The sequence below is a fragment of the Rhincodon typus genome, chromosome 41 (assembly GCF_021869965.1).
Source record: "Rhincodon typus isolate 14 chromosome 41, sRhiTyp1.1, whole genome shotgun sequence".
Lineage (NCBI taxonomy): Eukaryota > Metazoa > Chordata > Chondrichthyes > Orectolobiformes > Rhincodontidae > Rhincodon > Rhincodon typus.
The window spans coordinates 3,375,674-3,400,815 of record NC_063372.1 but is presented as its reverse complement, the minus strand read 5'-3'; the positions used below and the strand labels follow the sequence as shown (position 1 = coordinate 3,400,815).

The following is a 25,142-nucleotide window of genomic DNA, read 5'->3' as shown; positions in this document are numbered from 1 at the left end:
CATAAAAAATGTAAGAAGAAAGAGCAGGAGAAGGCCATTCAGCCCTTCAATCCCATTCTGCCATTCAACGAGGTCACGGCTGATCTTCTATCTCAAAGCCAATTTCCTGCACTCTTCCCTTGTCCCTGGGTTTCTTTAATATCAAGAAATCTCTCGACCTCAGTCTTGAACATACTCAGTGAATGAGGGTTCACAGCCCTCTGGGGTATAGATTTCCAAAGATTCATCATGCTCTGAGTGAAGAAATTCCTCTTCATCTCCATCCCAAATGGCCGCCCCCTCATTCTGAAACTGTGCCCCAGGTTCTAGATCTCCTCCAGCCCAGGGGAAAACATTCATCCTGCATCCACCCTGTCGGGTTGTGTTATAATTTTCAATGAGATTGCCTGTCATTCTTCCAAAGTCCAGAGAATACAGGCTCAATCTATTGAATCTTCCCTCAGAGGACAATCTCACTATACCAGGAATCTGTTCAGTGAACCTTCATTGCACTTCCTCTATGGCAAGTATATTTTCCAGTGGGTGTGGAGTTCAAAACTGTACAAAATACTCAAAGTGTGGTCTCACCAAGGCTCTATATAGTTGTGGCAACACAGTTCTGTAATCGAAACATTGTTTTACTAGAAGCAAGGGATTTTAATTGAGCAAATGTGCATGTGCGTGGGTCAATTATTGGGAATCTATTAGACAGTGATTGTTTCTCTGTAGATTGACAGCTGCAAGATACTATTTTATTGTCTGAAACCTTCTGTGATGAATTGTCGTGATATAAATTGTCGATGAGAGCTAATTAGATGCAAGTGTAGCATAGACTTTGCATGTATGACACCGGTCAGTGTGATGACGTGCTCGGTTCAAGACTATTATTATATGTAGACAGGTAGGTAGGTACATAGATGGATTGTCGACTTGTGGGCTACATCTTGCAGAGTCCTTGCATAATTTTGGGCATCAGCACAATCAGATGCAGGTTGTAGACACAGGTCAAATTCTCCTGAACTTTACAATGTCTGGAGCATGTTGCAGGCTAACCAACCCCTATTAGCAGCTCATGAACCCCTATTAGCAGCTCGTGTGTAAACACATCCAAATCGGAAACTTGACTTGAAAACCCGAGCAGGCAGCATTTCACTTACTCGTCCGCCATCTTTGCCAGGTGCGCCCTCAGGTCCTTTCTCACCATTATCGCCCTAAGAGATAAATGAGAGGGGGAGAAGAATTAGTTCTGTTTCTTTCAGAGAATATAAGGCATGTCAGTTGCTTTATTATGAAACTCTTCTCAAAACCTGGCACAAATGATATAATGTGACTACGACTGATTCATTCTCCTTCTCAATTTTTCTGCAAATTAGAGAAGAATTTTGATCATCCTCTTTCATGTATGAACATGCGTTCAAAGAGAAGTTAAAAAAGGAAGAAACCTTAGATAGAGGAAAAGGCCATTAGATCCATAAAAGACTGGGCTTAATGGCTTATCAACCTTACCTGCTTGCTCCCTTCTTAATTCACCAAGACTTCATAGGCAGCACCTTCTAAATGCACAGCTACTCCCATCTAGAAGGACTAAGGCAGAAAGTTCCCCTCCAAGCCACCCACCATCCTGACTTGGAAATATATCGCCTTTTCTTCACTGTCGCTGGGTCAAAATCCTGGAATTCCCTCCCTAACAACATGTGGGTCTATGATTGTGGGACTGCAGTAAATCAAGAAGGCAGCTCACCATCTTCTTCTCAAGGGGCAACTAGGGACGGGAAATAAATGCTGATGCAGCCAGCAATAACCACGAAACAAACCTTCTTTCGCATGACACATCCAGTTGTCTACCATCTCTGATAACATTACCCTTTGAGAGAAAACGTTCTGCTGAACATTCCTGCTTATGCTTAACTACCTAATTTTGAATTTGTGTCCTATGCTGAGCAATTTGCTGAATCAGTTTAGTTGGAGCCTTCCTTAATCTTGAAAACCTTAGCCAGCTTATCTTGGAATTTTATCTTTCCTGAAGAAAATACGTGGGAGCTCAAGCTTAAAATAATAAGAACTGGACTAACAGCAGCAATTACAGATAGTGCTACATCTGAGGAGCTTGCTCACAGTAAATGATGACTGTTGTGTGTGTGGTAGCCCCTCAGAGCAAGGACAATGCTTCCCATGGCAGGAACCTGTGTGCGAAGTGCTATAGCATGGGGAAGTTGTTACTCTGTAGCTCCCATATGGTTCTGGTTGACCAGGAAACTCTCTTACTCTTACAGCCTGCCATAGGTTTATCGGCAGGATTTACAGGTTGATAATAAATCTGTTTGGCCTGCGTTATGATACAACTTTAATGGCCCTCAAATCCAAAGATGGGATTTGATCCCAGATGCTGCCACTGTGCCACAAGACCTCCTTGTGGATTACTAATCTGCTACAAATTGGCTAGAATTTTTGATTAGGAAGGGACAAGAGAGAAAGCTTACTCTGTCGCCTTTTGGACCGGGAATTCCAGCAGCACCCCTCTCGCCTGGCATACCCTGGAGACCGGGTGGACCTTGAGCACCGTTAGGACCAGGAGCGCCAGCTGCACCCTGCAAAATGAAGCAAAGGCCCATGTCAAAGAAAAATGCTTCACAACGCTTATACCAAAATCAAGGCTGTATGAGTAAAGGGAGAATCCTACCTTAGGACCATCAGCACCAGGAGTACCTGGAAGACCACGTGGACCCTGCAGTCCCTGAGAACCTGGAGATCCGCGTTCACCTGGGAAACCTCGTTCACCCTGAGAATAATGATAGCCATGTCACTTGTGGGATCAAAACCCCTGTCATTGCAGTATCACTGGGATATTTATAAAGGGAGTAGCATCAGTGTGACACATCAGCAGATATAAAATGTATATAGATAATAAGTTACATTACACTTTGTCTTTGCAAAATAAATGGAAGTGTAATAAGGTAGAGTGTACAACAGAATAGCGGCAATGTCTATATTGGTATATATACGGGGGCTTTGTGAGAGCATGTAATGCAGTTTTGGTCTCCCTACCTAAGACAGGCATTACTTGGCAGAGAGGGGTTCACTGGGCTGGTTCACCAGGGATGACACGACTGTCCAAAGAGGAGAGATTGGTTTGACTTGTATTCACTAGATCACAGAGGTCCGTATTCACTAGAGTTTAAAAGGATGAGAAGGGACCTGATTGAAATGTATAATCTTCAAACTGGGCTGGACAGACTAGATGCAGGGAGGATCTTTCCCCTGGTTAGGGGGAGTCTAGAACCAGGGGTCACGGTCTCAGCATTCAAGGGTAGGCCATTTAGGGCTGAGATGAGGAACATTTCTTCACTCAGAGGGTAGTGAACCTGTGGAATTCTCTACCATAGAAGGATGTAGAGGCCAATAACTGAATATATTCGGGAAAGGGATTGATAAATATTTAGACATTAAAGAGTATGGGGAGAAAGCAGAAATATGGCATTGAGATAGACGATCAGCCATGATCATATTGAATGGTGGAGCAGGCTCAAAGGGCCGAATGGCCTACTGCTGCTCCTATGTTTCTATGTTTTTATAACTTATCTGCTTGGAGCTTCGGGTTCTGATGAAAGGTCATCAACCTGAAATTTGGACTCTGTTCCTTTCACAGATGCTGCCAGACCTGCTGAGTTTCTCTAGCAATTTCTGTTTTTTTTTAATTTTAGAGGTCCACTATTGGCAATGTTTTACTTTTGTGGGAAATATTAAGAGTTTTATAACATCATGGCTGTGTGTGACTGGATTGGGCTTGTCCTCACTGGAATTTAGAAGAATGAGGGGGGGTTCTCATAGAAACCTATAAAATTCTGATGGGACTGGACAGGCTAGATATGGGAAGAATGTTCCTGATGTTGGGGAAGCCCAGAACTAGGGGTCACAGTCTAAGAATAAGGGGTAAGCCATTCAGGACTGAGATGAGGAAGAATTTCTTCGCTTCAGTGAACCTGTGGAATTCTCTCCCACAGAAAGCTGTTGGGGCCAGTTTATTAGATACATTCAAGAGGGAGCTGGATGTGGCCTTGTGGCTAAAGGGATCAAGGGGTATGGGGAGAGGGCAAGAGTGGGATACTGGGATTGTACGATCAGCGATGATCATATTGAATGGCCTACTCCTGCACCTATTTTCTATGTTTCTATGCAAGAGTATAAGCACAACAGTTTTGGATTTATTACAGTATACTGTATGAAATAGAGTGGTGTGTAATACAACATGGGTCTGAAATGGTGTAGGGAACTGCAACAAAGTTAGGGCCTGGAATATTATGGTAGATGTAACAGTGTAGGGATCGCAGAATGGGGATATGTGACTGAACATTGCTAAAGAGAGGCATTAAGTCAAAGCTTTTTGCTTTGCCCTCATTGGGACTGGGTTGCAAGACACCAAACTTAGGAAGAGAATAGCATGAGAACAGGTTGCTGATAAGTTGGACCATGTTCAGCATGGAGATACAGCAGGACGTGTTAACTGTCAATCCAAGTTAGCTGATTTGACTACAGTCCAGGCAGGTCGATCTGATTGGTCAGGGCATTGCCATGGCGAATGCAACAGGAATGTGCAGGCTCTGCAGCCCTTTCCTCAGTGAAAAAGCTGCAATGTATTAACAAGTTCCTTTTACCACCTAGGTGTGTGAATGTATGGAGATTTCAGCACACGCGAATGAATTACACTTTGTATAAAAGTAGTCATGTGTAACAGGATTGGGCGGGGGGGGGGGTCTCTGATCATATAAGGATTTGGAAGTATATAGAGATCTGTAACATAGGGATGTGTAACTGTACAAAAGTATCATAAATATCAAATTATAAGGGTCTCTAACAGCAAAGTGATATGGAACAGTATAGGGGCATGGAAGAGCAGAGGGATATGGAAATTCCGAGGGCTATATAACGGCAGAGGGATTTGGAAATTCTGAGGGTCATATAACAGCACAGGGATATGGAACAGCAGGGGGCTATGATAATTCTGAGGGTTATATATTAACAGAGATATGGAACAGCAGAGGGACATGGAACAGCAGAGGGATATAGAAATTCCAAAGATTAAAAAACAAGGGAGTTATGGAACAGCAAGGGTATAGATGCAGTGTGTATGATAATGATGTGTCATACAATAGGGATGTGAAACACTACAACGTTTGTAAAATGGCAAGGTTCTGTAACTGTATAGGGCTACATAACAGGATATTTGTCTGTAATAGTTTGGAATCTGTTCTACTATTAGTGTCTGTTACACTTCAGGGGGGCCTAACAGGATAGTTTTCTGTTACATTATAGGCATACGTAACAGTATTGGTGTCTGTATCATTTAAGGTTCGTTACTGTCTAGTGTTCAAAGTAAATACTGGCACTACGAAAGATGGTTCAAATATCAACGGAAAACTTTTGTTATTCATGAATAAGTTCAGATTTATACTCAATGTTTCTCAGAAAGAATACGGTTACTTACTCGTGGACCTGTCGGGCCTGCAGCACCAGCCTCACCTGGAACACCCTGTCAGAGAAGAAGAAAGCACTAGTGAGTGGTGGCAGACAGTAAAAGATTGCATAGACATGATATTGCATGGAGATGTGGAGAAATCCAGCCATTTCCACACTACAACAGCCTGTGTAAGCCCATCCAGCATTAATTCCACTGTATTCCTTTTGCAGCTCTTTGCTCACCACTGGTATAGTTCCCCTAAGATGAGGCCCAATGCAATTGGCTCACAGCGAGTTAAATTTCCCTCTCGCCACAGACGCTACATGTGGAGGCTCTTCTAAATAGTTCTTAGGCTCAATTACAGGATACAAGAAGTAGCTTGCCTGTTTTTCCGCTGGCCTCTAAAGCTCATGCACTATTCAAACCTTTATTACCTCTATTTTATTGAGACCGGGAATTGTCCCTCTGAATATTCTTTTGCTGTTCCTTCTCATCTCCAAATATGTCATTCCTGACTCTCCTCCTCCTCCCTGTATTGTAATTTTATTCAGTCTCTTACTTTAATTAATTTTGGATCCTTTAAGCTTTTACAGTGGATTGAAAAACAGATGATTAGAATTGACAGCCCATTTTATTGTTTGGCTGATTTTCTTTTCCCTTGAAATGGAAAGAAAGGTGTCAAACTGACTGTCAATTTGTCGGTGTAAAAGGTCAAACATACATCTGTTTGAGATCCCAAACTGTGGAACTCCTCACCTCACTCTAGACTTCCTTTCTTCCTGCGATCTATCAATTTTTAAAAGCCAAATTTGGTGCCCCCAATCATAACCTACATAACAGGCCCTGCTTTCAAAAATATTTCTCTGTGTAAAACATACACGTGTTTTGACATGTCATTATATAAGAGGCTATTTTACTTTAACTGATTTTTAATATCATAGTGGTATCCTATCCTGAAGGTCTTGCCCCTTCACATTGCTTTAGATTAATGTGACTTTAATTTAATATGAAGTGTTGAAAACTGAACAGTTTTAGCAGAAGAGGATATGTTGCCCGTGATTAATGAATTACTTACCTGGTCACCTGGCTTGCCACCTTCACCAGGAGGACCTGGAGGACCTGGCAGACCCTGTAATAGCAGCAAAACAATGTGATTAACACAAAATAAAACATGGAACTTGAGAACAAGGAGGAACAGGATCTGTGTGGTGTAGATTTATGTTAACTAGAGATTTTGTTGAATAAATTCAACAGATGTATAATAGGGTAACAATTCCACTAAATTAATACAATACCAAACATCAACTGCTTAAGGTGTGTAACCGAAGTAAGCTGCTTCAATATGCAAAGATTTAGAATTTAAAAATAACAGGAATGATCCCTGTCATCTTAATGATGGTAATCTAATAGTCAATCGCTTATCGGGGATTGATTAACTCTGCAGGTTAGTTTATTTAAAGCAGTAAAATACATTCTAAGTTATGAAACAGTCATTATAGCAAACCGACTAAATGTTGCAGACCCACAACATATCTGACAGGCAGAGTCGTAACATTGTGTACACACAGCACATGGAGTCCTTAAAGATTAACCTTCTTAAAGACGAGGCAAACATAAAATAATTAGAGGGATACTGACCATGTGCACGCAGATTGGATTAGTTTAGAATGGCATCATGGTTGGCACAGCCTGTTACTGTGCTGTATTGTTTTATGTTAACCCCTAGCTAAATGAGCCCGTTTGCTAATTATGCACCAAAAAATTGAAACAAAATCAGTCTGCATTACAGAAGATTGTTTTAGTAAGGGTGTAAAGATTTGATCTTACAGACCTGGAAGCCAGGAGGACCGGGAGGACCTTGTTCACCTCTCTCACCAGCAAGACCCTGTTAAACAGTAACAGTGTCAAAGGTTGTTAAACATCACAGCTATTAATACACCATGTTTTTTTCAGGTCAGTATCTAAGGTCATTTTGAAGGCTGCTGATAAAAACAGCACAATGTGAGAGATCCCACTAAGTTCTTGCAACAATTCACAATGCCTTTGAGTCATCCATCATGTTATTTGAATAGAACTTAGTGAAGTTTGATACTATTAAAACAGAAATTTTACAAATTAGATTAAAATCTGACATTAATTGGAGCAATATGGAGGGACATGGAAATGGCAATAAGGACAATATACATTTTTAAAATGTATTAAAATGTTTGAATTTAACAGTCTGATCTGATAAAGTAAAATTTAAATGCTAGGTCATCCAAGATATTCAAACTCACTGATGGACCAGAAGGACCCTGAGGACCTGTTTCACCGTCTTTGCCAGGCAGACCCTATGGAGGGGTAAAGAGAGTTGGTGTTCAGTATAGAATAATGGAATCAAAGTTGTAATATCTTAACATACAAGTAGATTTTACTGTTCTCTGTTAATCCTGTGGGGTTTGCTTTAAAACATTCAACTGTGCAATAGCCATTCCAACTCAGTCTACTGGTCGTATAGTATACTGTGACTTACCATATGAAACTATCTTGTCACTACATTATTCTATTACTATATCGTTACTATGGAATAATCATGTGGTATTATAGTGTACCATAACATATTGTACATCACTTTATACTATATCATACTATCCATATATTGTATGCTGTGCCATCACATACTGTGTGTATAGTGCCATGCATATTTTATATAATACCATGCTGGGCATATCTCTACATTGCTATATTGTACTTTACCATATACTGCACATCCTTTGGTATTCTGTAATGTTCTATACTGTGTATGCAATGCATGTCACATATTTCACATTTAGAATGTATTGCTCCATGCCATATCAAATCATATTGCAATACTAAGTACTGTACCACGATCCTCTGTGTTATTAGATTCTAGATTACATTCTGGATGTTCTTGCTGTAAATAATGGGCAGTATTTGTCATGTATATGCATATTATGTTGTATATAATGTGGTGGATTTGAAATGTATTGATGAAAAGACCTACATGTTGCTGAAGCTTGTTGTCTTGCACTCATCAGGACAGACACAAGAATGCCAAATTTCAAACAGCCACAAGAATTTATAGTGTGTAGAATGTGATGTACACAATTTACGTCTCTTGTACTGTACCTATTATGAACTATAATGTGGAATGTTAACAATGTACTTGTACAGTACTATATCTAATGTGGAACACTTGCAACATGCACACTATGCTACATTAAATGTGGAGCACTTAAAATTGTCATATACTGCACTGTATGTGGAGTAATATAGATAGACAGCAACATGAAGCATTTTGCTTTATTAGGTTATTTGCTATTGTTCATACACACTTTATAATGTATGTGAACTATTTATAACATACTGCGCTGTCACTACGGTTTTTGTGCTTGCACACTTATTGGGATCAATGAAACCGTTACTTTCGGGTTTGTCCTCTGACGCTACAGGAGATTGAACCAAAACCAGAGGATGGTTTTATAATGAGGTTATGTTATATGATGGGGAGCACATTTACTGATCCTGCATTCTCAGCAGGGAGATGCTTTGAAAGACAGAGTAAAGCGAGGATAATTGCTTTGGCAGTCTGGTGCCAATGTTCCAGCCCATGCTTCCCAGGCTGAATCCAGACCCAGCTAGGAATGTCCAATCATTCATTTTGAATTTATGAGATTATTTTACATGATACTCTACCGTGTAAGAACTGTACTAAATGATGGCATTTCATTATCCTACATTATTTATTTAACCTGCACCAAGCTGTATTATAATTTCATTTGCTGTGACCTATTTAACATTTTCATGTTCCACTGCCACTGCGTCATATTTTCCCTTTGGAATTCTCTAAAGGGAGGCTGTGGGGGTCTCAGTCATTGATCTTTTAATCAATGGCAGAGTAGGTTTGAAGGGCTGAATGGCCTTCTCCTACTCCCAATGTTCCCTTGTGACAACAGAGTAGCATTTAATTGCTTTTAATGCACTTCCACGTAGCCTCGTTCTTTTTAACTATCTACTAAAAGCAGATTGCATAATAAGTAGTATAGATTAACTGTATCTATTAATCAATAAGTCCCCGAGAACCCATCATGGGTCAGGTGGTCCTTTGCGATGAATAGCGTGTCTTGCTATTCCCAATTGTGTCCAATATCTTGCATCAGATGCAACAAAACATTATCTGATGAACATCTTATCATGTCAAGCTGCTCTAGGCCAGTCAAGTTGTACATCAACGCTGACTATGGTATAACACAAGGCTAATAGGGCTTTTAAATAGTAGCTACTGATTACTGAATTACAGTTATTCAGCAAAAGATCAGGTTACTTACCCTCAACCCAGGAGCACCAATGAGACCCTTTTCACCAGCCTTGCCAGCCTCGCCCTAGTCAAAAGAAAGTAAATAATTCAAAGTTGTGTCAAATAGTTTTGCCTTATTGTCATAAGGAAAATCTATTAAAGCTATCAGTGAGTGTAGTGAAGCAATGCTGAGACCAGAGCATGGTACACAACACATGCAGGAAGCAGCAGAGTACAGTATCACCAGCACTGCAGAAGAGCACAAGAGGAAATCAGATGAAAGTACAAACTTTACTCACAGTCGCACCCTTTGGTCCTGGGAAACCCATCACGCCAGGCTGTCCCCTAGCACCCTGTGGACCGGGTGGGCCAGGGCGGCCATCTTCACCAGGGGCACCCTGCACACAAAACAGATAACCATGAACTTTCCTTCAGCATCTCTGCAGAGCAGCTCATATTTATTACCTTCAGTTTACCGTAAAATATCTACCAGATCATAAAAATAAAAGGGTTCCTGAGAGAAAGAGAGAAATCATTCTTAACATTTGGTTTCATCTGAGAATATTTTCTTGGTGGCTGCACATGTATCCTCCTCTACTGAGGAGTGTGAACTGGTCTGACTCCTCTACCAAGGTAAACGGTCTCAATCTTTTGGCGATTATACTCCTGTATCAAGGCGAAGAGACTAGGCTGAATGCCTTGGCACTCAAACTTGCCACTGCCTAGAAGAATGAAATGGTTTGAACGTCTTGGCATTCATGCCATCCTGTGCCTAGATGAATGAGATAGTTCGAATGCTTTGGCACCCATATCCACTACCCAGTGGGATGATCTGAATCCTTTCCCAACCCATGCCCCCTGTCTCTGAGGGCAGCATAATCTTCATTGTCAGATCTCTTCCCTTAGTTGAGGGAGCACAGTCAGTACCTTGACTGTGCACAGAAGAGGCTATGATTTAATGAGGGTTACTTGGCCAATCATTTTCTTATCCCTACACCTTTTTGGTTATAGCCTGGTCTGGCTTGTCCCTGTGGCCTGGCACTACCAAGACATATTCAAGCAAAGGACAGTAAAAGGAGAAAACCTTTGGCTCAACTTACAGTAGCTCCAACTTTGCCTTGGGGACCAGCATCTCCAGGACGACCTGTAAGACCCTGAACAAGAAACAAAAGTGAAATGAGTCAAAAGTCTGAACATCCACATTCTTCATTCACCGTGAAGACATTTTTGCCTTTACTGTCATCATTAACCATTGATCACATTGATTATTGCCTATGACACTTTTTCCAAAGTTCCCTTTGGGGTTAGGTGATAGAGGTGAGGTTCTGGTTTTAATGTTTTACTGATGTATTTGTTTTAAAGGGAGTACACTCAGCACCAGTAAAAACTATGGGCTATTAAATGTGTTTAAACAGTTTTTAGGGCTCTAAATAAAATTACATTCATCCAGTTGAAAGGGAATTTTAATTTGCATAGTCCATCAAATAGACAGAATTAGAGATTGTTATTTAATTTGGTACATTCTATCTAAAGGGAAGGTGATGGCATCATGGTGATGATCACTAGACTCATGATCCATAGCTTCAGGCTAATATTCTGTGGATATGGGGAGACAATGACCTAGTGGTATTATTGCTGGATTGTTGATCCAGAGACCCAGGTAATGTTCTGTCTCTGGTTTGAATTCTGCCACAGCAGATGGTGGAATTTGAATTCAAAAAATATCTGGAATTAAGAGTCTAATGATGACCATGAAAACATTTTTGATTGTTGGGAAAAACCCATCTGGTTCACTGATGCCCTTTAGGGAAAGAAACTGCCATCCTTACCTGGTCTGGTCTACATGTGACTCCAGATGCACAGCAATGTGGTTGACTCTTAACTGTCCTCTGGGCAATTATGGATGGGCAATAAATGCTGCCTAGCCAGCAACGCTCTCATCCCGTGAATGAATAATTTAAAAAATGCAACATAGCAGATGGAGGAATTTGGTTTCAATAATTTTTTTTCTCTAATGGTGACAATTTAACCATTGCCTATTGTTGCAAAAGCTCATTTGGCTCACCAATATCCTTTAGAGAAGGAAATCTGCCAACCTTACCTGGTCTGGCCTACATGTGACTTCCAGACCTACAAAAATGTGGCTAACTCTTTGTTGCCCTGTGCGCAATGATGGATGGGCAAAAGACGCTGAACCTAGCCAGCAACACCTATGTCCTGTGAATAAACAGGGGTCTTCAGCTGCAGTTGCTTAGTTTTAGTTTTGTCCTACAATATTTGGTTTAATTTTTGACTCAAACAGAACCTTACTTGACAGTCTGGGATACAAAAGAATATTTGATGCATATTTACAAGACTTTCACGTTTTGAATGGTGCAGCATTCCCCTTTTATTGCAAATGTCCATAGTGTTTGGCAACACCAAAAGGTTTCAACATTCTGTAAGAATGGTGAGTACCCAATAAAAAGTTGAATGAACTGAACCAAATTTAACCAAGTCAATCTGAAAAAGAGTCACTGGATTTGAACAGTGACTCTGTTTTCTCTCCACAGATACTGCCTGATCTGCTGAGTTTCTCCAGCACTTTCTTTGTTTGTTTCAGATTTTCAGCATCTGCAGTTCTTTGTTTTTTGTTTGAACCAAATCAGTCCTTGTGCAATGCCTCGAGTTACATGTTTCCTATCTAATGCTGCAACTTGTCTTCTACTGTAGAACATAAGGATTCTGCAAATTCTTTATATCAATGAAGCAAACGCAGTGGTCCTGCACATATTGGCTACAATTACGATGTACAAATGTTTGTCTTTAGTGCGAGCCATGAGTTGAATCTTGTAGAGGAGCTGGGGAGCTTGGCCACTGGCAGAGAACCACTGTGATTCCTTGCCCCCAATCATCTCTTTTCGGGCAGTCCCACTATGCTGTGATTTGTGTCACTTGACAGGCCTGAACTTCCTCTGGGTTCAACAGCCTAAACCAGAGGCCAGCAACTCTTCCGTACTTAGCAGCACCTCTGGAGAGACGATGGAATACCCAGGGTTACACCTGGGTTTTCCTTGCCTGATGTTGGGTACCTCAAGTGCCTTCACTAGAGCTGAAATGAAGAATCCTGCTTTTCTTGCTATTCAGTAACAACATGAGGTGAAAGCATTCTACCATCAGCCGATTTCTGCGATCTGGCATTACTCAAGTGCTTTAGAATAATCTGAGTGCAGGATAGATACCGTAGCTCTTTACACAGAATACTGTAGCGACTTTAGACATGGCATGTGGGCAGGTAACATTAGCTGGTATCATAACGGTTCAATAGAGATTGTTTGACTTCAGCAAAGCAATGAGATGGAAGAGACTTTTCATGTGCAATCTGTAAGGGTGTGAGAGGCACAGCAGATGGGGCAGTGGTCTTCCAGAATACTTATTTGTTTTTACATTCGCTCATGGGATGTGAGCATCACTGACTAGGCCAGCATTTATGGTGCAGAGGGCAACTAAAAGCCAACCACATTTCTGTAGTCATAGATTCATACAGCACGGAAACAGACCCTTCAGGATCAACCCGTCCATGCCAACCAGACATCCCAATCTGACTACGTCCCATTTGCCAGGATTTGGCCCATATCCCTCTAAATCCTTCCTATTCATATACCCTTTTAATCTCTGGAGTCACACTTAGGCCTGGTCAGGCAAGGATGGCAGATTTCCACTGCTATAGCTCCACAGATTTAGCATGAATGTCTCATCATATAACTACCAAGGTGAGGAATGTGAAACGTTGTAGAACTAGTTTTCAGGGACCTGATTTGAACACGAAGCTCCATTCCCATAATATACCTTGGCCCCTGAGGTGAAAGGCTCGACTCTGTTTACAAAATAGTTATTTGATGGTTATGTGATTCACTTTTTACTGTATGTTTGAAGAAGAGGCTTTGAACAAATAAGCAAATGCTATGTCTTGAATGTGGCAACTGCTTCCTCAGGACATTTTGATCAACAGAATGGAGCAGTACATGTGCTTTGAAGAAACAGACGGTGTTTTTGTAAAAAAAAATCTTGCTTACTCTTGCGCCTGGCAGACCAGGTTCACCAGGGCGACCAGGATCCCCATTAGCACCTTTAGGACCATGAACACCAGGAGCACCACGTTCACCAGGAGCACCCTGCAATGGAAACCAAAATGAAATGATTAGTTTGTTGTTAGAATTTGGAATGATCAAAATTATTTTTTTGCATGCTTGGACAAGACACAGGAAGTTTGTCTTCTAATAAACAATCCTCCTTTTCCTCTGGCCTCCAAACTCTCCCTCTCCACATTGCAGCCTTTCTTGTCTTGGTCTGCATTATCGTCGTTCTTCAGAACAAAGGCCATTGCTTCCCCCTCTGATCCAAATCAGCTCCAAGTGTACAATCATATAAATTACTGCTCATTTCCACTGCGCTGAAATCAATTTCAAGTTCACTGCCTTCCATTCTAACTCATTTGCTCCCACAGGGTCAAACTGCTTTTTCCTTTTAAAATCTTCCCTTCCTTCAACAATCTTTTGGGTTTTAAAACTCCTGATTTGGTGTCATTCAACGAGAACTTCTCTCTTGACCTTGATGCCTCTCCAAACTCTTTCAGCTTCAATAATGCTCTGTACTTTGGCAATCATCTTCTATCCAGTTTTGCCTTTTGACATAAACTCTCAATCAGAGAAATATTTAAAGCCAATTAGTAATTATCACTTGAAGCTTTTTCTTGTCTGTCCTTGGACTGCGGGGTCACTGGTCATTTCTTGCCCATCTCTAGTTGCCTCTTGAGAAGGTGGTGGTGAGCTGTCTTCTTGGACCGCTGCAGTCCATGTGCTGTAGGTAGACCCGCAGTGCCTTTAGGGAGGGAATTTCAGGATTTTGACCCAGCAAAGGGAATGAAGGAATGGCAATATATTTCCAAGTCGGGATGGTAAGTGGTTGGAGAGGAACCTGTAGGCAGTGGTGTACCCATGCATTTGCTGCCCTTGTCCTTCTACATTGTAGTGGTCATGGGTTTGGAAGGTGCTATAAGGAACACCCCTTGGTGAATTTCTGCAGTGCATCTTGTAAATTGTACACACACTGCTGCTACTGAGCATCAGTAGTGGAGGGAATGGATATTGGAGGTGGTTCAAGGAGGGTTATTCAAGTGAGCTCAACCAGAGAGTTCTCTGCCAGGGGACAGCCATTCCTTTGACAACTCTGTTCATTTCCTGTTGAAGTTACAGCAGAGTATTGGTAGAACAGCACAAAAAAATGGGGCTAAGTATTCCATTTCCTGAAAGTTTAAATGGAATGCATTGTGTCTTTTTACAATTTGCACGATTGATATTCTCTTACACTTTAACTGCTCTTTTGGATAAGATTCATTTACCTTATTTGAAGTAATTTTTATTATCTTTAAAAATGGGGTCTCATACACACTATAAATCAGTACTGATTGAGCTCCAGCAGAAAAATGGCATTTGCGGAGAGATTGTTCATTTTCAGTTGTCCAATAAACACTAACGTTATCAGAGAACCAACTCATCAGGAAGCTTGGGGCCAGGATCCATTCAATCTGAATTCAATATGCTCAATTTAAATTAATGAATTGGATTTTTTTTTAAAAAAAATGTGAACAAAATGCATTTCTGACTTGAACAGTGTCACTTTCTGAATGATGGTACATACCTTAGGACCTGCAAGACCATCCTGACCTGGGAAACCACGGTTACCGGGAGCACCCTAAGAATCAAAAGAAAAGAGCTGAGGTTAGAGGCTACAGTGAAATATGAATAAAACAAGTCATCACAACGGAGACACAGCACATAAACATACAATATGGAGCCCATATAACAACAGCATCTTCATGCAAGTCATGCTGTCGAAGTTAACAGTCTCACAATGAGGACAGTTCTAAATCTAGTCATCAAAGTTATTTTTCTTTTGAATCTTTGTTTAAAACCTGACACAGAAGTGAAACATTCATCTTTTGTTCTCTCCTAGTCATTGACAGAGCTAATGTGCATCTCCTAAACAGCAGATTGTGATTGGAGGGAACTCACTCTCTCGCCAGGAGGACCATTTGGACCAGCAGCCCCTGGTTCACCACGAGGGCCTCTCTTGCCTTCTTCGCCAGCTGGGCCGGGAGCACCTTGAGGACCAGCAGGACCCTAAAGGAAGCATCAGGAAAAGGGTGAGCACTTTCTAATTACATTTGCAGAGAAATTAAAAACAACAGAGCAGATTTAAAATATAAATTTAAAACATTGCGGGAATCAATCATGTACAAAAATAGGTGGTTTGTTTTGGAAATAGAAAATTATTTGGCCCAACAAGCCACTCTATTTCTGACACCTACTTAATCTCATCGTATCCATCATCAGTTTCCTTTTTTGGACAGACAGCTACTTATCTCCTCCATCATGCATCAATGTCCTCATCTAATCATTTGATTATCCTTTGAACACAAAAGTTCTGCCCGATTTCCAGATATACTTCCTAACTTGCTTCATTTTTAAGTTGTCTCCCCTGGTATTTTGGGCAGTATTTATGATTATTTGAATCAAAAGAATTAGCTATACTTTGAATGCTGACTTAAAAAGACTTTAATACTTACAGGTTCTCCTTTCGGGCCTGCTTCTCCCTTGAATCCTGCAACACCAGGCTCACCCTGTCAGATAAAACAATTGGTAGCATTAGCCATCAGGAATTGGGAGCATAATCTAGAGCAGTGGTGCGCATAAGCAGTAGCCTTTGGCAGAGTTGCTGCTCCATCTCATTCTGAGACTCCATTTGAGGCCTGTTTGGGTAAAGGATGAGAGCTAGGGCTCAGGGCTGTTGCCCTTTCCCTCTGTTGCCACCATTTGTTTAATACAATGCATTGCTGGCTGAGAAATTTTCACTGTCCAGTGGAATAGGAAACACCAAGGAGAAATATTGCACATTCAATCCTTCCAAACTTGGGTTGTGTCTGAAGTATTTTGCTGTTTGAAGGCAGCATCTTGAGCTCTGTAGCACTTGGTTGAAGCACCAATGGTTAGATATAACTTAAGGGGACTAAACAAATGTATCACATGACATTAAAGTGGATTTGTTCATGCTTCAGTCTTATTAATATGCTCAATTGGCCTACTGAAAACTTGCCTCTTCTTAGAGGCAAGAGGACTTATTCCAACCTGCATACAGTTACTGTCAAATAATAAATGTTAAAATTGAAATGTTTAATCGTTTTACTTTCCCTTCCTTCAAAGAAGTGATGCACCTCCTTTGGCGATAGACAATAGTGACACAATTTGAGGCAGAAGTGCAAAGGATCACAGAGTAATGGAGCAGAGACCTATGATGCATCTCCGAGGCCTTGGCCAATCTGGCAACAGTTTAAAAGGGATCACTGTTGCTATGGGAGATCAAAATTGGGTGGAGAAGCAGTGGGGCCTATGATGAGAGAGTGATATCTGTTGAATATTTTCTCCAGCTAAACCTCCTGCTATGGGTCCTCAGCTGTTACCCCTCAGTATCGGTGGATTAATCCATATGGGGTGACATGAGGGATGGCACACTGCTGGTGAGGTGAGGTAGTCACTGAATAAGGTTTGGAAGTTGGCCTGTCTGTTGCAATTAGCCTCCTGATATGTGGGGGGGTGGGGGGGTGGGGGGGTGGATGTAATGTTGGAACGGTGCTGTCTGTACATGAAGGATGTGTCATGGGTGACGCCTAGATAATACTTGGCAGGTGGCTAGGATCAGGCTTCAGTGTCTCACCATTCAGGGCGATGTTCAGTTCCTCTTAGCGCTGGTATTATGAAAGTGGAATGGTGCTAGGGGCATTTGCATTGGTACTCAGTTGTGAGCACCTTGTCTTACATTCATCAGGCAAACTTTACAGTATCATTACTTAATGTGTCTCCCAGCTCTGAGAAATTCTAAGCTTGTATGCCACAGCAGATATTGCCTGCATTTATATATGTCCAGGACCAGGTGGCGATACAAATCATTGGTGCTTTCCTGTTAGTGACCATCAATATTTTTGGTTAACAGTCAATCTCAGAACTTGCATTTGGAATGAAAGATGTGTCAAGGTTGGTGTAATTACGGCCTGGTGCAGTTTAACGTAAATTTTTGTGGTGACGTTTGACATTATTTATGGGTTGACATTATGAAAACTGGCGTAGCTTGATTTATGTTTATTTGTTAAAATTGACCACAAAACTCCACTGAAAGTAATGGGCGTTCCAGAGGTTTCCAACTGAGGAAAATTCAAAACAAAATTATGTTCTTGAATGCTGAATATTTTTACTTACTTGTTGACCTTTAGGACCGAGAGGGCCAGTAGCGCCTTGTGGACCTGGAGGGCCACGTGGACCAGGGAAACCGGGAGCACCAGCAATGCCAGGAGCACCCTAGGAGAAGGAGGAGAGAAGTTACCATTAACTGAGGATTAGTAAGAAGGTACCAGGCCTTGACAACTCTAAGTTTTAAGTGAAACTGGTAACAAATATAGGCTTCATACTCATGTTCCTTTACTCTAAGATGGTGACAATCATAGAACATCATCCAAGCATTATACTGGCTTTGTTAAAGGACATCGTCTAAGTATCTAGTGGAGGAGCCAAGGCCCATGGTGTAGGACACCAAGCAAGAGTTCAAGGAAAAGAACAGAAAGAATTCAAGTGGCTGGGTGATGGCTAGTTTTGGTTTTAAAAGCTCACAGAATATGTAAAAATGGGAACACCGAGGACAGTAAAGGGTTCTGTGGTGCTGAGACTTAAAATGAGGCAAATCTTTGAAATTCTGTGCCCCAAAGGGTTGTGGATGCCCTGCCATTAAGTATATTTAAGGGAGAGGTAGATAGATTGTTGTGGTGCTAAGGGGGTGAAAGGAGACGAGGACAGTGCGGGAAAGTGGCTTTAAGATAGAGGATCATCCCCGACTTTTTTGAGTAGCCTCAAATGGTTGATGACTGTGAATTGGCTGAGGAATTGGCTGGGGAGCATGCCCTGACTTAGAGAGCTACCCAGCCAATCAGAAGCCAGGCTGCTCTGTAGTCCCGGCAGCACCAGGCCCCAGCAGAGGCCACTGTTGGAACTAGGCCTCTAGTGAAGAGATATCCTGGGTTTCGGTGAGTCCAAGCGGATAGGCCTCAGTTGCAGAGGCCAGGGGGGCAAGGATTCAAGGTTGGAGGGGAAGGAGGTTGGGATGACCTTGAGGGATGGGGCGATGCCTCCAATGGGCACAGGCACCACACCCGCCAAAACCCCCTCCCCCAACTTATCTAACATCAGGCCCATACAGTTAAAGCTGCCAAGCTGCCTACTTGATGTGACCTCTGGGCAAAATAGTATTAGGGGCAAGATATGGGAGTTAAGCCACTCAACAGCTCACCCACTCCAGTAAATTAGGAGAGTGGTCAGGTCAGGCAGCTAGGTGGTAGGCAGGGCACACGGTGCATCTTACAAGGACCCCTCACCCCTACACCAACACCTGCCTACTGTTGTAAATCATAACATGATTGTGATCCTTATAATAAAGTGTTATGGGTCTCGAATTCCCCAGCATGTTAAAATCACTTAAGATGAAATGGCTGTCAGGTGAGAAAATTCAAACCTATCTTGATATTTAATAGATAATTTTAGTAAGCGCTAATGCCAAGTTTATATTTGAGCTATACTTACAGCAGAACCTTTGGCTCCAGGAATACCGTCAGTACCAGGGTTACCCTGTAAGAAGAGGCAGAAGGGACATAAGTCATTGTCATGCATCAATGTCAAAATAATACAGCACAAAGAATGTTTACATTTCTAAGACACTATTTTGAAATGATGCTTATGTGCTTCATCGAAGAGGAGATACTTGCGCACTTATGATTGAATTCCTTATTTTGTTGATCTGTGTTCACAATATTTAGGATCAGAAATCGTCAGATTTAATTGGATGTAAATCCAAAACAAATGTGCTCAGGAACGCAGACAGCTACACCTGGGCTGAGTATCTCTGGGCCACACTGGGGAAAAATCTAGCAACTCAGTGTGAGTGCATGATCAAACTACTACAGTCACATAGCCTGAAGACATTCAACAAGTGAAGAATGGCTGCTCGTTATTCAATTTGCACTTGGCAGCAGCCTGTAAAACTATATGAGTACTGCCTTCTGGTGAGAAGTTACAAAATGCAAGACTGGCTGATGGATTCAATAACTTACGGGAGCTCCAGCAGGGCCTGGGGATCCGGGGCTTCCTGACTCTCCTCTTGAACCCTGAGCACCCTCAGGACCACGAGCACCAGTTGGACCAGCTTCTCCCTGTGTGGAATGAGAAAAGAAACAGGCATTAGGACAGTGTGCCATTCTCTGGCACAATTCAAAGATATGATCAATTTAATTAATTGTATTGACCAATCTGGTTGTATGTTATAGCTGGTTGGCTGCTCCAACAATTTGAAAGGATTGTTGAACTTTGCATCATGAAAGTGCTTCGCAAAATGAAGCAGTTGTTTCTCTAATCTTCATGACAAAGGAAAAATTCCTGGGTTATGGGTTAGATGTAAGTGTCTATACCCAATGATGAGCATCACCACCTGTTAAGGTTTAATGGATGACATTCAGAGCCAATGAAGTAGTATAAATTACATACAATTAATTTACAACACCTTTAAGAGTGTTAATGTCCCAAACCAATATGCCCAACAGCATAGCAACATCCTAAGTGACACAAAACCAGTAATATGGATGAAGGATGTCTAATGGTACGAGTATGAACTGTACTTGGCAAAAAAGGAATGGGCCTGACCCATGGCATGGCTACAAGCCAAGGTATAGGCAACGTCCATTGATACTGTGAAGAGCTGTGGCTATTTCTATGGTTACAACAAGTCTTGCCCAGTTAGAAGGACAGGTTATGGCCAGTGGCATTGGAAAGGACATGCCCAGTGAATAGGATATGGGGCACCAGCAGTGATTGGGTGCAAGTCATGTCAATTGTTCTGGCTAAAGACCTTTAATGATGCATTTATGACCCTACCTAGTGATACTAGCACAGGTTATGACTAGGGGCAATGGACATGACCATAACCAGAGGTATTGCAATGTTCAGTGATGTTGGTATGGCTATGCCCAGATGTATTGGTATCCAGTGTTTCCAGTGATTTGGACATGTCTGGGTCCAGTGGCATTGGTATGAGGCGCATCCAGGTATTTGGGTGCGCATGCCTACTAGTTTTGGGCTAGTAGTATTTGTATGGAATATGCATAACGAGTTAGGTATGGTTATACCAAGTGGTGCTCGTATAGTGTACCTCTATGGATATGGTTCTGCCCATTTGTTAACAGGATGTGAGTGTAACTGGCAAGGTCAGTATTCATTGCCCATCTCTAATTGCCCTGGAGAAGGTGGTGCCTGTTGAATTCAAGGACATTGTCAATGCATGTCCCTGGAACATTTCTTTCACAATTCAATTACCCTTTAGCCAAAAGCTCTGATTGAATGTCCTTGTTATTCCAACTTTGATATCCGAATAAATTGCCTGGACTAATTTTAGCAATTTGTTTCGATAATCTTGAAAACTTAACTTAGGTCATCCCAATGTCACCTCTTTTCATAGAATTATAGAATAGCTACAACAAGGAAGGAAACCATGCCTGCTATGTTTGTGCCAGCTCTCTGCAAGAGCAACCCACCAGCTTCCACTCTGACATTTCCCTGCAGACTTGCAACTGTTCTCTTCAACTGTTTATCCGAGTCTCTTTTAAAAAGAACATCCTGACCAGTCCCTTTGTAAGAAAAGTTTCACTTCATGTAATTTCTGCTTCTTTTGCCATTTATTTTAGACTGGTGTCCTCTGGGTCTCGGCCCTCTCATCAATGGGAACAGCTTCTCTCTCTCTCTCTGAGCTCTCTCTCTCTCTCTCTTTCCCCCCCTACTTTGGCCAGACTCCTGATCATTTTGAATATCTCTGACAAATCTCTTCTCAATCTTCTCAGAACTCAATTCCAAAGATGCGTCATATTGGATTCAAAACATTAACTGCTTATCTTTACACAGATGCTGCCAGATCTGTTGAGTTTCTCCAGCACTCTCTGTTTTTATTTCAGATCTCCAGTGTCCATAATATTTTGCTCGTGATACTCTTCCCAAATTTCCCTTCTGTAAGGAGAGTAGCCCCAACATCTCCGATTGACCCTCATAAATGAAGCTTCTTATCCTTGAAACTGTTCTCGAGAATCTTTTCTGCACCCTCTTTAAAGCTTTCGCTTCCTTCTAAAGTGTAATGCCTAGAACTGAACATGATAAACCAGTTCAGGACAAACCAGTGTTTACAATGCATTTGTTGTAACTTCCTTGCTTTTGCACGCTGTTTCTCAATTTGTAAATCCCCTTCTACCAACCTGTCTCTGTCACAAATTTTGATATTGTGCCCCATATTATTATAGATCAAGAAAAGGAAGGGTCGAAAATACTGACCCTTGAGGAATTCTCTGTGTACTTGATTTGAAAAAAACCCTATTTCCTCCTGCTCTAAATTTCATGCCACTCAGATGCTTTGGACTCTGCTGCCACTGTTCTGTTTATTCCATGGATTCTAGCTTTGCTTATCAAATCCTTTTGGAAGTCCACAGAGACTGCATTACCTTCATCAACTCTCTCTATTACCTCATCGAAAAAGTCACTCAAGTTTGGTGAACATGATTTTTTTAACAAATCGATGAATCCGCACACGTTAATTTTGCCCTGGACTGTTATTTCGAAGAGCTTTCCCACCTCTGAGGTTAAACTTTTGGGATTCCTGTTGCTGGGTTTATCTTTCTACCTTTCCTATTGAACAAGGGTATAATATTTGCAATTCTCCAGCCTTCTGGCACTACCCTGAGTCTGAGTTGGATTGGAAGGTTATGGCCAGTATCTCAGCAATTTCCACCCTTACTCCCCTCACTATCCTTGGATACATCCCTTCCAGCCCTGGTGATTTATTAATATTAAGTTCAGTCAGCTTTCCTAATAGTTCCTGTTTATCAACTTTTTACCCATCCTGTGTTCTCATTTAGTACATTAGCTCTGACTTCTATCTCCATATGCAGATGTTAATTGACTCCATCCCCTCCTTTACTAGCCCTTTTACTATTTATTGCCTACTAAAAACTTTTAGATTTCCTTTTACATTGGCTGTCAGTCTCTTTACATACTCTATCTTTGCCTCTCATTTCTCTTCCCATTGAACTTTCTACTGATTTGCACTTTTGTTGCCAAATTGACATCTGTCATTGGCATCTTTTTTCTACTTCATTATACCCTCTACTATGTTTGTCATCCAGGCATTTCTGGCTCTTGTTGCCCCACCTTTCTCACTTGTGGAAATGCACCTTGACTGCACCTGATCTATCTTGTCTTTAGAGGCAGGCCATTGTTCAGTTACAATTTTGCCTGCCAGCCTTTTGGTTCCATTTTACCGGAGACAGATCTGAAATTGGCTATCATCCAGTTAATTATCTGTCCCCCATAAATGCCAATTTCCTTAGCCTTTCCTCCCTCACAAGGTAAATTCCCGATACTCAAAATTATCTTTATCATGGCCTTTGCACCTTTTCAGGGTCAATACTGTCTACTGTGTGATCATGTGATATGATTCTATGTGCTAAGAATGACCCACAGTGATCCAGATGGGTTATAGCTTGCAACTTACAGAGCAGAGAGATACATTAGCCAAGCTTCAAGGAAAAAAACACAAACACTTGCATCAAGTCTGAACAAAGCAGCAATTCAAGACATTTCTAGCTCTCCTATTAGTTATATTTAAGCAGGAATATTGAACCAAATATATTCTTGGATTGAATTTGCTCTTGGGCAGCACGAGAATATTGAATTTAAATGAAGAATGTTCAGACACAGCCTGGTTTATTGGGCCAACTCTCGTCTTTAATCTGCGCTGCATTTCTGGATCATTTACTATGAAGTAGCTCCATACAAAAAGGAACTTTCCAACTTTACTTCTGAATTCGGATCAAGGGTCACAGCTGATTGTGTTGGAAGTGTACCTCTGAGCCATAGGCAAAAGGTGAATCTGAGTTTTTCCCAAATGTATGCAAAACAGTTTTAGAGAAAGCTATTCAGGTTATGTTGAAGGACAACTGACTCAAAGGTCATCAGTTCAAATTCCACTTTGGCAAACTGTGGAATTAAAAATATCTTGGATATTCAGTGGGCTGGCATCAGAAAACAATGACCACAAAGCTGCTAGATTGTCACCAAAATCCAATTGATTCACTAATCTCCTTCAGGGAATGGAACCTGCCTGGACTAGTCTACTTGTGACTCCAGTTCCCCACCAAAATTAACTCTGAATGCCCTCAGAGCAACTACGGGCCAGGCAATAAATACAGCATAAGCCAGATTCTCAAGACCAGAAGTTTAAAATAAAAGTGTTTGCATTTATACAGCAGCCTATCACGCCATCAGAAGCACTTTTGAAGTGTAGTGCCAGTCTGTCCTAGCAATGTCTTACAAAAAATTAACAGTGAGATGAACAAGCGGATAAACTAATTTTATCATTATTATTACTTGAAGGAGGAACATTGGCTAACAATCAAAATGTGATGAATCATTTAATGGGGTTGGAAGACGCAAGATGTTATCTATTAAGACAGAAAAATCTACTAATATGATAGCAAACTTTGAACCCAGTTGTTAAGTGAGTGCTGAAATAAATAGCAGTGATAGGCCTGACTTGTAAGCAATGTTATATTTGGGACTTTTGGATCGCCAGAAAGTGATATCTGAATGTGCTCATTGTGGTAAAATTGGCAAAGTTAGTCTGACAGTACCACTGAAATGAGAAATGTGATCAATTTTAATAATTACGTTGAAACAATGGCTCTTAAAGATATTTAAATTCAGGCTCATTTTATGCCATAGCATTTTTCTTTTCTGCTCAGTTTTTATCTGTGGGTTTGGTGCGCTTCCTTTATTTTTCAATTTCCCCTCACTTGTCTGTTTTTGTCTCTTGTCTGATATCTTCTTTTAATAACACATAAATTCTTATCCGTCCCAACAGCACCAAGCATGTTATGCAGAGACATGTGACAGAATGCACTGAGGCAGCTTTTTAACTATGCTACAATGTAAGGTGGGAGAGCGGGGGTGGGGAAGAGAGAGAGAAAGGGAGATCAGGTTCCCTTTTCAGTTTTATTCTTTATGTCTGGGGGAGCTAGCTGCTTCCATTTTCTGGCCTTGGTTTCACATTGTCCAGCTTGCCATAACACTACTTGACCTTCTGGAAAGCTGTCAGTCTCTCTGAAGAATACACTAAGAATAAGGAGCTTTAAGCCAAAATTAAGACACTTTTTAATTCTTCCTTACATAAAAAAGTTAACTATCCAATCAAATCGTCTGTTCATTATCAGTATACCACTTTAATCTGACTTGGGCCTCAAAA

The 25,142-nt window shown here is 41.3% G+C and overlaps 1 protein-coding gene across 1 annotated transcript in view; it reads right to left on the bottom strand.

The window, feature by feature from the left end:
• The window catches only part of LOC109925232 (collagen alpha-1(II) chain-like), a 77,645-nt gene that overhangs the window by 23,412 nt on the left and 29,091 nt on the right, over window positions 1–25,142 (bottom strand). Inside the window, exons 19-35 of the mRNA XM_048618838.1 lie at window positions 19,921–20,019; window positions 19,394–19,438; window positions 18,023–18,121; window positions 16,339–16,392; window positions 15,785–15,892; window positions 15,411–15,464; window positions 13,787–13,885; window positions 10,832–10,885; window positions 10,031–10,129; window positions 9,763–9,816; window positions 7,711–7,764; window positions 7,266–7,319; window positions 6,510–6,563; window positions 5,462–5,506; window positions 2,660–2,758; window positions 2,460–2,567; window positions 1,137–1,190 (exon numbers count right to left, since the gene is read on the bottom strand). Coding sequence (XP_048474795.1) covers window positions 1,137–1,190; window positions 2,460–2,567; window positions 2,660–2,758; window positions 5,462–5,506; window positions 6,510–6,563; window positions 7,266–7,319; window positions 7,711–7,764; window positions 9,763–9,816; window positions 10,031–10,129; window positions 10,832–10,885; window positions 13,787–13,885; window positions 15,411–15,464; window positions 15,785–15,892; window positions 16,339–16,392; window positions 18,023–18,121; window positions 19,394–19,438; window positions 19,921–20,019 — 1,233 coding nt within the window. The remainder of the gene's footprint in view (window positions 1–1,136; window positions 1,191–2,459; window positions 2,568–2,659; window positions 2,759–5,461; window positions 5,507–6,509; window positions 6,564–7,265; window positions 7,320–7,710; window positions 7,765–9,762; window positions 9,817–10,030; window positions 10,130–10,831; window positions 10,886–13,786; window positions 13,886–15,410; window positions 15,465–15,784; window positions 15,893–16,338; window positions 16,393–18,022; window positions 18,122–19,393; window positions 19,439–19,920; window positions 20,020–25,142) is intronic.